Source organism: Microcaecilia unicolor, chromosome 14 (assembly GCF_901765095.1).
Source record: "Microcaecilia unicolor chromosome 14, aMicUni1.1, whole genome shotgun sequence".
NCBI classification, from domain to species: Eukaryota; Metazoa; Chordata; class Amphibia; order Gymnophiona; family Siphonopidae; genus Microcaecilia; species Microcaecilia unicolor.
In genome coordinates, this window is record NC_044044.1 from 14,648,679 (window position 1) to 14,660,661 (window position 11,983).

General features: G+C 48.5%; 1 protein-coding gene across 1 annotated transcript; it reads left to right on the forward strand.

Moving 5' to 3' along the window:
• Positions 1-2,158: 2,158 nt before the first annotated feature.
• On the forward strand, positions 2,159-8,042 carry LOC115458138 (N-acetyllactosaminide beta-1,3-N-acetylglucosaminyltransferase 2-like). Its single transcript, XM_030187990.1, has 2 exons — positions 2,159-2,736; positions 7,550-8,042. Exons 1-2 carry the CDS (start codon positions 2,166-2,168, stop codon positions 7,984-7,986), a joined length of 1,008 nt encoding a protein of 335 aa, XP_030043850.1. The 5' UTR covers positions 2,159-2,165; the 3' UTR covers positions 7,987-8,042.
• The last annotated feature ends 3,941 nt before the right edge of the window (positions 8,043-11,983 follow it).

Here is an 11,983-nt window from a genome sequence, read left to right on the forward strand (position 1 = left end):
GTGTAGGGAAGGACGAGTGTGGAGAGATACTGGGGAGCAGCAGAGTGAGTACATTTATAGGTTAGTAGAAGAAGTTTGAACAGGATGCGAAAACGGATAGGGAGCCACAAAAAGAACATGGCTACAATGCCAATAATATTCCTGACAGGCCAGTAACCCAGCTGTCTCATATGTTTTTTTTTGTGTTTTTTTTTAAGCACCTTTTTAATTTCACATGAGGATTCCTCCCTGAAATAAATGGTGAGTGAATTCCAAAGAAAAGGAATATGTCTAGCATATGACCCTTTTCATGGGTTGGAGATTCGATCACCTGAGTGAATCCTAGAGCGGCCATCATATCAAGAAAGGTAGCAGTGGTGGTGTCTGGAGTTTTGATGTTTAGGTTAAAGTCTCCCGTGATCAGTAACCTAGGGTTCAGCAGTGATGGTGTCCATTTATTAAAGAAGGGATGAAGTGTCTTCCATAACAGACTGGCTAATGTACTAAAGAGGGCTTTAAACCAAATTCACTGGGAATGGATGAGAAAAGCCCCAAAGTCATTAATAAACCTCAGAAATGTAAGACTTCAAATACCTTTAGAGAAAGAGGAAAAAAGCTTAATATCTGGAGAACTTTGTATACCAATGCCTGACTATATACCAGCCACAATTTCTCTCCATGAGGGTTCTCGTTCTACCATTACTTTCCTGGGCAGAAAAGTCTTCATTTTGTTGCTGAAGCTGTGAGGGTATATGCAGGTCAGTGTCTTATTTGACTGACTGTGCGTTTGTCCTTTGGATTGTGGGCTCCTTTGAGCGGGGACTGTCCTTCTATGTTAAATTGTACAGCGCTGCGTAACCCTAGTAGCGCTTTAGAAATGTCAAGTAGTAGTAGGTCAGTGTCTTAGCAGAGCCTCTAAAGATCTATGCTATTCTTATGGAACATTACCATAATGAGTGGAGTGGAACAAGTGGATGTGAAGCGTCTGTTCACGCTTCCCAAAAATACTAGGACTAGGGGGCATGCGATGAAACTACAGTGTATTAAATTTAAAACAAATAAGAGAAATTTTTTCTTTACCCAACGCTTAATTAAACTCTGGAATTCGTTGCCGGAGAACGTAGTGAAGGCAGTTAGCTTGGCAGAGTTTAAAAGGGGTTGGACAGTTTCTTAAAGGACCAGTCCATAGACCGCTACTAGATGGACTTGGGAAAAATTCACAATTTCGGGAATAACATGTATAAACTGTTTGTACGTTTAGGTAGCTTGCCAGGTGCCCTTGACCTGGATTGGCCGCTGTCAGGGACAGGATGTTGGCTCGATGGACCTTTGGTCTTTTCCCAGTATGGCATTACTTATGTACTTGTGTACAGGTGCAGGATTCATATCTCAGATACCGGTAGCAACAAGTCATTTCCTGAAACATAGTAACATAGTAACATAGTAGATGACGGCAGAAAAAGACCTGCACGGTCCATCCAGTCTGCCCAACAAGATAACTCATATTTGCTGCTTTTTGTGTATACCCTACTTTGATTTGTACCTGTGCTCTTCAGGGCACAGACCGTATAAGTCTGCCCCACCTCCCAACCACCGGCTCTGGCACAGGCACAGACCGTATAAGTCTGCCCAGCACTATCCTCACCTCCCCACCACCAGCCCTGCCTCCCAACCACCGGCTCTGGCACAGACCGTACAAGTCTGTCCAGCACTATCCCCGCCTCCCAACCACCAGTCCCGCTTCCCACCACCAGCCCTGGCACAGACCGTATAAGTCTGCCCAGCCCTATCCCCGCCTCCCAACCACCAGCCCCGCCTCCCGATCTTGACTAAGCTCCTGAGGATCCATTCCTTCGGCACAGGAACAGAGATCAGCAAAGGTATCAGGCAGAAGCCAAACAAATTCTCAGAAGTACCTAACCTAAATCTTTTGCATGTAGAAATGGATAGAGCCACCTTGACTTAGGCCTGATGAGATCGGCACCAGCATGCCAGCTGAGTGGTCTTGTGGAGGGCCTCACTTGAATGCTGTTTGTAGGTGTCTGGTCAGATGGGATGGGAGGCTCCTGCAAAACACAGAAAGTACAGGGACTTAAAATTTAATGTTTTCCCATTAAACTGCCCTGTTATTTTATGCAATCAATTTTTGTTGTTGTTGTTTTATTTAGATATACTGAGGCCGAGCCATGCTGGAGAGAAAGCAAGCGCTGATGATCTGTCTAATTATAGCTACCGTTTTCTACATAGTGTACCAGAAAACAATGAACTATGACATCTTTGGTCTTCCTATACCCAAGCCACACCCTCTTGCCTTTCACAGGGAATCTGTCGATTTGTCCGATAAACTATTCACTTACCAACTCAATCTGAGTTACTTCGAGAAAGAGTTCCCTGCCCTGCAGAGCTACAACTGTACACTGTTGATTGACAAGAAGGATTTTTGCCACTCAGCCAACACGAAACCACTGTTTATCCTGTCCATCAAATCATATCCTGCATCTTTCAACCGAAGGGCAGCATTGCGAAAGACGTGGGCCAAAGAAAAGGAGATATCCAGATATTTGATGAAGCCCTTGTTCCTTATAGCAGCATCTCCAAGTCAGAAACAGATGAATCTGGTAGCAGATGAGGACAAGGCCTTTAAGGACATTTTGCTTTGGGACTTCATGGAGAGCCATCACAACCTGTCTCTGAAGGAACGGTGCTTCCTCGAGTGGCTATTCGACAACTGCCAGAAGGCGGAGTTTATCTTTAAAGGTACAGTGCATAAATTAGCTTTATTCCAAGGCCTAGACCTCTCCCGTCACCTCCATAGACTATAATCACGTTCTTAACTATTACTTTTCCATGTCACTCTCCTTAACGGAATTCAATGACATCATCCTGTTGAATCTCTATTCCCTGCATCTTAAATCCCCACACACTTTAAAGCGTGCGGGGCCTGCTGCCATATATGGGAAAATTCCCTTATAAAGCAGCAGGCCCTGTTCGGTGCACCCCCAGGATGCACCACACAGGTCAGGATACCACCATTTTTAAAGGTATGTCAGATGGGCTTGGGTGGACTGGAAGAGGGATCAAGGATGGAAGGGTGCTACTAGATGCTAGGAGGGAGGGAGGGAGGGAGGGAGGGAGGGAGAGGGTGGATCACTAGGCTTTCAGGGAAATGTTGTTGAGTGTGGGAAGGTGAGTGGGCACTACACTACCAGGGAAATCCTTTTATTGTGAGTAGGAAGGGGTCAGGTCAGGTTGGGGAGGGAGGGAGGCCCAGTCTACACAGGATTGTGTTCGGGAGGGAGGGAGAGAGATGCCGGTATGTTTTGTTTTGGTATTTTCTTAATGTCACTTTTCCTGTCAGTACCTAAACCAATCACTACTTAGGCACTGACAGGAAAGGTGACATTTATCAGTGAGCTGCGATTACTGCTGCAGATGTTATGTGGTAGTAATTTGCATGCTCATTGATTATAGTACGCTGCAGTGGTGTAGCTACGTGGGGCCACGGGGGCCTGGGCCCCCGTAGATTTGGCCCTGGACCCCCCTGCCGCCAACCCTCCCCTGCCGTCGCCGTGGGCTACTTTTGCTGGCGGGGGACCCCAACCCCCGCCAGCCGAGGTCCTCTTTTTCCGGCGCAAGGCTTCGTTCTGTTTCTGAGTCAGAACGAAGCCTTGCGCCGGAAGAAGAGGGCCTCGGCTGGCGGGGATTGGGGTCCCCCGCCAGCAAAGGTAGGCGACGGCGGCGGCGGCGGGGGAGGGTTGGCAGCGGGAGGGGGAGTCGAGAGGGTCGTCGGCAGGGGGGGGGTCAAAGTTGGTGGTGGCAGCGGTGGAGGGGGGGTTGGCAATGGCGGGGGGGGGGGGGGTCGGCGGCACTGGGGGGGGGGGCTAAAATGTGCCCCCTCACCTCGGGCTCTGGACCCCCCCTCCCACCGAAGTCTGGCTACGCCCCTGGTACGCCGTGGTATTTTGCAGTAGAGCTGCAGTTCTGATGCGAGGCTTTACTGCATCTTCCCCAGTGTGTGCTATAGGAAAAGGGTCACAGCCATATGCAAATTAGTGAACCTACTGTGTGAAAAGGGATCACTATCTGTGATCAAATTGTACATATAAAATGAGTATAACTGCTAAAAGTAAATGGCAATAAACTGTGCAAGCGTAATGGGAGTGTATTTGTACTTGAGAGGAAGGGGAGATGTTTTCCACAGTGCTGGAACAACTGCAGTTACAAGACTTGACCAAAAGAGGGCTAAGGTTCCACAGTGCTTTTTCTGCTCTGTGATACCTGTCAGAGTAGTGCAGGTCACAGATCACAGAGGATTGGAAAACCCTAAAAGAGTTAAATTCATCGAAGAGTCTGTTGGAATTTTCCTGGGAAGAATGTCCCTGTGGCTCTAGAGAGAAACATACAGAACCTTGGCAACTCTCTAGCCTCAGACTTTTCAAGCACCCTGCTCAGCGTCAGCGTGCACAGGAGAAGCAAGAAGAAAGAAGAGCAGGGGGGAGACCGGCGATGAAGAAGGCTTTGGCTAGCGGGGGTTGGGGACCCCCGCCAGCAAAGGTATTTGTGAGGGGAAGCAGCAAAGAGGCGAGGTGGTGGGGGGGGGGGGCGAGGAGGCGAAGTGAGGCGTGGTGGTGACGGGGGGGGGGCGGCGGGGTGGCACTCAAAATGTGCCCCCAACCTCGGGCTCTGGCCCTCTCCCACCGTGAGGTCTGGCTACGCCTGTGCCCCAGGATAGTAGTACCTCCAAAACTAGAGCACCAGTGTCTTCCTTTTCTCACTTTCTTCTTTCCATGTCTCATGTGCCCATGGTCACCTCTCTCCTCCTTCAAAACTGCTTGCTGACAATAAACTGTTGCATTTCAAGAAGTGAGTCTTCCCTTGTGGATGCTGGGGACTGAGGCCCTAATACACAAATCTCCCGTAAAAATCCCGTTGTTTTGAGATTCCCCATAAAAGATTAACGATTCCCAAATAGCGAGTGATGCTGAGAGGAAATATCATTTCATTTCATTAAACTTATATCCCACAAACATCCAGATATCAAAATCCAGTTCTATGTGGCTTACAAAAGTTAGCATCAAGAGTGAGATCAGATTGGGTAACATGCAATTGCAGCTCATTTGCACGGTAGGCAAAAAGCCATTGCATGCGTAGACCGGGCCACCCGTTAAGCCGCACATGCGTTGGAGAGTCAATGACCACTGGAAAAGCAAAACAAACCCCTTCATCTGTCAAGCCTCCTCAACATTTTCACAGCTTTCATACACGCATAAAAGCTGCGTGTATGAAAGCTGTGTGTAGCTTTTTCCAAAACTTTTTTGGCTGTTAAAGGACCCCCCTCCCCAGCCACCCGGAGCAGAGGCAGAATCTTCTGCATGAAATCAGATAGAGGAGAGCAAGTCTGGTATGTTCTGTCTGCCTTACTTGCCCTGTGAGCTGGGGAGGGGGTGGTGGGGCGATGAACTGAAGGGTATGTAGGAAGAGGTTTGGACATGTGCATGGGCTACGAACAAATTCCGAACCCCTCAGCAACCACCACTTATGTCCCCAGCCAGTTCTGGGATCACGCTGCTGCTCCCACGTGTCAATGGCTCTCCTTTGGGCCCATTCCCCAGTGGTCAGTCACCTTCCAGCTGGGAAAGGGAAGGCCACCAAGGGATCCTGCCAGGCCATTCATGGGAGGCCGGTGATGGGTGCTGTCGGTTTACCAGGACATGTACTGGCAGCTCCTGCTCCCCAATGCTTTCTCCGTTGGAGCAGAAACTCTTCCCAGCCACGTGTGCTGTGGACGTGGCTTCATGGTGACTTGTTTTGTGGGGTTCCTTGGTAGCTTTTGAGGCCTGGTAGGGTTTTTTTTTTTGTTTACACGTGCGAAGCTGCCCCCCCCCCCCCAGCCCTCGAAAGAGGAGATGGAGCCACGTTGGGGGGGGGGGGGGGAGAGAAGGGTGAAGCTGACAATTGATAATTGGCAGAGGAGCTGCAGCTATTTAAAAAGAGGATTATAAATGGCTACTTTAAGAACTCCCTGCTGCATAAACACTGTGGTTTCGAAGCTCTACTATCACTTCGGCTGCTCCAGACCTCCCGTAAAAAATTGATCATAAAATGTAGGCAGTCTTTTCTGTGCATTGCTCATAATGCACTTCTGAATTCAAAACAGCTCATTTAAATACCATAATATGCGATTCCCGGTGTCTGCTGCCGCGAACAGTAAAAAGCCCACAGATCCCCTTTGTGCATTCGTCGCTGGATTCCCTGCTCAATAAATCGGCTCGAACTGGTCAAAAACTCACGTTGATGGCCCAGTAAGTTTAATGCATCTAGCCCTGATTACTCATGTGTTTATGAGATCAGTACACATACAATTACAACAGTTTCTTAGCAGGTGTAACTTTGTGCATGAGAATTAGTGTACTACTGGGGGGATACTAGGATTGTATTTCATAAAGGAACACAGGTGCCAACACTGTTTCATAAAGTAGGGAACTGTGAATTTTTATAGGTTCTCTTTTTATAATATCACTGCCTCCCTACAAAATCCTGAGAGGTGTAGAACGAGTAGAAGTAAATCGATTTTTTTACTCGTTCCAAAAGTACAAAGACTTAGGGGACTTTCGAGGAAGTTACATGGAAATGCTTTTAAAACAAATAGGAGGAAATATTTTTTCACTCAACAAATAGTTAAGCTCTTGAACTTTTTGCCAGAGGATGTGGTATCAGCGGTTAGCGTATCTGGGTTTAAAAAGGTTCGGGCAAATTCTTGGAGGAAAAGTCCATAGTCTGCTTTTGAGACAGACATAGGAAGCAACTGCCTCCTATTTGTTTTAAAAGTATTTCCATGTAACTTCCTCGAGTGTCCCCTAGTCTTTGTACGTTAATCTCTATCAACTGTTAAATGGACGCCACATCAGTGGCGTAGCCAAGGGTGGGCCTGGGTGGGCCTGGGCCCACCCACTTTGGGTTCAGGCCCACCCAGTAGCAGCACACCTATGATGTGCCTGGCAGGGATTCTCAAGCCCCACCAGTCAAAAACTCCCAACAACTGTCCCTCCTGCATACAGTACCTTGTAAATAGCAGATCTTCGCCTGCTACATACATACTATTCACACTGGCCCCACAGCCTTCCCTCTGATATATTCCCGCCTTTGCAGAAACAGGAAGTTGCATCAGAGGGAAGACTGTGGGGCCAACATGAGCAGTGCGTATTAGTTTCTGCTCGCTGCCAGTGAAAATCTGCTATTTAAAAGGTATTCAGAGGAGGGGGATGTTTAAAAGATCATATGACATGCAGGCGAGAGAGGGAGAGACCAAATCACTTGTGGGACAGGGCGGAGTTCTTCTGCCCACCCATCTTGGGCCCAGGCCCACCCAAAATTGGGTGTCTGGCTATGCCCCTGCACCACATTGAACTGAACCTCATTTTTGGATAATTGTGGGATACAAGTATGAATAAATAAAATAAAAATAAAATAAATGACCTGTTTTAATTTGTAATTTTTAAAAATAAGGTATGCTTCAAGAATAAATGCTTTGATATATTCTTAAACTAAATCTCTTTCTCTTTTCCTGCAGGTGACGATGACGGGTTTGTGAACCCAAAAGCACTGGTGAAGCACGTAAGAAACACTGCCAATGCCTCACAGATTCTGCATGGGGCCCTACAGCGTTATTCCACTGTGATGAGATCTGGGAAATACAGGGTATCCAATTCCATCTTCCCTTATCAAAAATACCCTTCTTTCCTCTCTGGTGGAGGCTTTATCTTCCCTGGGGGCCACATCCCTGCCCTCTATGCAGTCTCTATGCGACTTCCTGTATTCCCATTGGATGATGTCTACTTTGGCTTCCTGAGCCTGGCAGCTGGCTTGACATTTCGCCATGATAAAAAGTTCTACGTCTTTGGGATGGAGGACAAGACCTGTTTGTACAAAGAGGCTCTATTTGTTCATGGAATTACTACGGAAAAACTCCTTCAGGTCTGGCGGGATTTTCAAGAAAAGAAATGCTGACCTGCAGACACCATAGTTTTATGCCATTCTGGAAAATGCTTAATTTGTGTACAATCCCATTACTTAAGTACATAAGTAATGCCACACTGGGAAAAGACCAAGGGTCCATCGAGCCCTGCATCCTGTCCACGACAGCGGCCAATCCAGGCCAAGGGCACCTGGCGAGCTTCCCAGACGTACAAACATTCTATACATGTTATTCCTGGAATTGTGGATTTTTCCCAAGTCCATTTAGTAGCGGTTTATGGACTTGTCCTTTAGGAAACCGTCTAACTCCTTTTTAAACTCTGCCAAGCTAACTGCCTTCACCACGTTCTCTGGCAACGAATTCCAGAGTTTAATTACGCGTTGGGTGAAGAAAATGTTTCTCCGATTTGTTTTAAATTTACTACACTGTAGTTTCATCGCATGCCCCCTAGTCCTAGTATTTTTGGAAAGCGTGAACAGACACTTCACATCCACCTGTTCCACTCCACTCATTATTTTATATACCTCTATCATGTCTCCCCTCAGCCGTCTCGTCTCCAAGCTGAAAAGCTCTAGCCTCCTTAGTCTTTCTTCATAGGGAAGTCGTCCCATCCCCGCTATCATACCTTGAAAATGCCGATTGCTTCGGGTTTGATTGAATCATATCTGCAGCGAGCTCAAATTTCGAGAGCTACATCGGAGAGCGGTTCGCTGGTACAGCCCAGGATTGGAGACCATGAGCTGAACCTTGAACTGGAAGTGTCTCTAAGCCCCAACAGAAGGGCTCCTCCTCCCCAGCCTGTGGGAAGCAGTTTCCCGTTGGCAGCATCCGCTGCCCCGAATACCAAAGCGTTACAGGGCGGACTCGGACGGGAAGTAGTTACAGCTATAGCGGAGAACCAGGGAGGCACTACATCTTTCTCCCTGTCAGCACACACGGCGGAAAAATCGAGGGAGGAGAAGCGAGAGACAGTGGAAGGTGAGAAGCATGTTTCACATCAAGAAGGTGAGGATATCTCATTTGCAAAACTCTTTCAAAAACCACAAGAACTGACACTAGATCATTTGTGGCAGTTGATCGCTGAAATGGGGAAAACTTTATGTCCCCAGATGAGGAAAAGAAGTAATGAAGTTGTGATATTAGATGGGAAAGTCAAAGAAACTGAAAATGATCTGAAAGCAATTAAAATAGATTTGGTTAAACAAGAAAAAGACTCCTCACACATGCAGACACTACAAATGACAATGCTTAAAGACCTGGTTAATTTGAGGAGAAAATCAGAAATGTTGGAGAATAGCTCAAGAAGTAACAATCTGCGTTTTATCAATTTTCCACGACAACCACTAATTTCTCCTAGAGAGATGTTGAAGAATTATTTCAAGGAAGTTTGAGATAGAAGATAAAGATATACCACCCTTTTCGCAGGTTTTTTATATCCCTGCGAAGGGTATGGAATTTCAACGAAAGAATAATGTATAAAATGCTCAACCACTTTGCTTGAAATGTCAGATACGGAACAACTAACTGCCACTACTTTACTGGCTACAGTAGCGTTACCCTCAGATAAGGATTTTAAGGAAGTATTTTTTTTTTGTTACATTTGTACCCTACGCTTTCCCACTCATGGCAGGCTCAATGTGGCTTACATGGGGCAATGGAGGGTTAAGTGACTTGCCCAGAGTCAGAAGGAGCTGCCTGTGCCTGAAGTGGGAATCAAACTCAGTTCCTCAGGACCAAAGTCCACCACCCTAACCACTAGGCCACTCCTCTACTGTTGCTACGATTTGAGATTCTACATGGAATGTTGCTATTCCACTAGAAGTCGGCCCTTGCAGATCACCAATGTGGCCGCGCAGGCTTCTGCTTCTGTGAGTCTGACACTCACAGAAACAGAAACCTGCGCAGCCTTCTACATGGAATGTTGCTAGTGGAATAGCAACATTCCATGTAGAACCTCCACTAGTAGCAACATTCCATGTAGAATCTCCAATAGTATCTATTTTATTTTTGTTACATTTGTACCCTGCGCTTTCCCACTCATGGCAGGCTCAATGCGGCTTACATGGGGCAATGGAGGGTTAAGTGACTTGCCCAGAGTCACAAGGAGCTGCCTGTGCCTGAAGTGGGAATCAAACTCAGTTCCTCAGTTCCCCAGGACCAAAGTCTACCACCCTAACCACTAGGCCACTCCTCCACTGCTGCTACTATTTGAGATTCTACATGGAATGTTGCTATTCCACTAGCAACATTCCATGTAGAAGTCGGCCCTTGCAGATCACCAATGTGGCCACACAGGCGTACTTGCAGGACGTCAGACTCACAGAAACAGAAGCCTGCGCAGCCTTCTACATGGAATGTTGCTAGTGGAATATGTAGAATCTCCAATAGTAGCAACATTCCATGTAGAATCTCAAATAGGGAAAGGGAACTGGGACTTGATATACCGCCTTTCTGGGGTTTTTGCAACTACATTCAAAGCGGTTTACATATATTCAGGTACTTATTTTGTACCAGGGGCAATGGAGGGTTAAGTGACTTGCCCAGAGTCACAAGGAGCTGCCTGTGCCTGAAGCAGGGGCGTAGCCACGGGTGGGCCTGGGTGGGCCCAGGCCCACCCAGTTTTGGTTCAGGCCCACCCAGCAGTGGAGGCAGCGGAGCGGAGGGAGCAGGCTGAGCTCTGATCCCGCATCTGCCTCCCCAGCCCGCCACTGCCCCGCCCCCCGCCGCCGCCCGCCGTACCTTTAAATATTACAGTTTTGCTGGAGTCGCGGGCAGCCGGCATTGAAGACATCGGCAGGCTTACGCCGGTTCCAGCAGCCTTCCCTTCCCTCGTTGCAAGTCGGATGATGGCTCCGCCCTCGTAGAAACAGGAAATACGTCAGAAGAGGGCGGAGCCATCATCCGACTTGCAACGAGGGAAGGGAAGGCTGCTGGAACCGGCGTAAGCCTGCCGATGTCTTCAATGCCGGCTGCCCGCGACTCCAGCAAAACTATAATATTTAAAGGTACGGCGGGGGGGGGGGGGCAGGAAGGAAACAGGGCAGACGGGAGAGGAGGGTTGCTGCACATGGTGGAAGAAGGGGAGAGGAGAGGGCAGGGGAGAGGAGGGTTGCTGGATGGAGGGAAGGGGAGAGGAGGGTTGCTGGACATGGTGGAAGAAGGGGAGAGGAGAGGGAAGGGGAGAGGAGGGTTGCTGGATGAAGGGAAGGGGAGAGGAGGGTTGCTGGACATGGTGGAAGAAGGGGAGAGGAGGGTTGCTGGATGGAGGGAAGGGGGGAGGAGGGTTGCTGGACATGGTGGAAGAAGGGGAGAGGAGAGGGGAGAGGAGAGGAGGGTTGCTGGACATGGTGGAAGAAGGGGAGAGGAGGGTTGCTGGATATGGTGGAAGAAGGGGAGAGGAGGGTTGCTGGATGGAGGGAAGGGGAGAGGAGGGTTGCTGGACATGGTGGAAGAAGGGGAGAGGAGAGGGCAGGGGAGAGGAGGGTTGCTGGATGAAGGGAAGTGGAGGGTTGCTGGATATGGTGGAAGAAGGGGAGAGGAGGGTTGCTGGATGGAGGGAAGGGGAGAGGAGGGTTGCTGGACATGGTGGAAGAAGGGGAGAGGAGAGGGCAGGGGAGAGGAGGGTTGCTGGATGGAGGGAAGGGGAGAGGAGGGTTGCTGGACATGGTGGAAGAAGGGGAGAGGAGAGGGAAGGGGAGAGGAGGGTTGCTGGATGAAGGGAAGGGGAGAGGAGGGTTGCTGGACATGGTGGAAGAAGGGGAGAGGAGGGTTGCTGGATGGAGGGAAGGGGAGAGGAGGGTTGCTGGACATGGATGGAAGAGCGGGAAGGGAGAGAGAAGAAATGCTGGACATGGATGAAGAAAATAGGCAGAAGCTGGATCCACTAGACAGTCAAGTCTGCAGAGGACCCAGCTTTTACTTATGGATATAGAGCAAGAAATGAAGAAGAAAGGAGGAAAGTAAAGAAATAAATGGAAAGGAAGCTCTGGAAACAGAGTTAAGAGGACAGATAGCAGCAGAATCAGATAC

Bases quoted from the DNA above. Each gene is read 5' to 3' on its own strand.
- LOC115458138 (XM_030187990.1), top strand. From the start codon at position 2,166: ATGCTGGAGAGAAAGCAAGCGCTGATGATCTGTCTAATTATAGCTACC. The intron at 2,737-7,549 runs GTACAGTGCATA...CTTTTCCTGCAG, and splicing joins GGCGGAGTTTATCTTTAAAG to GTGACGATGACGGGTTTGTG.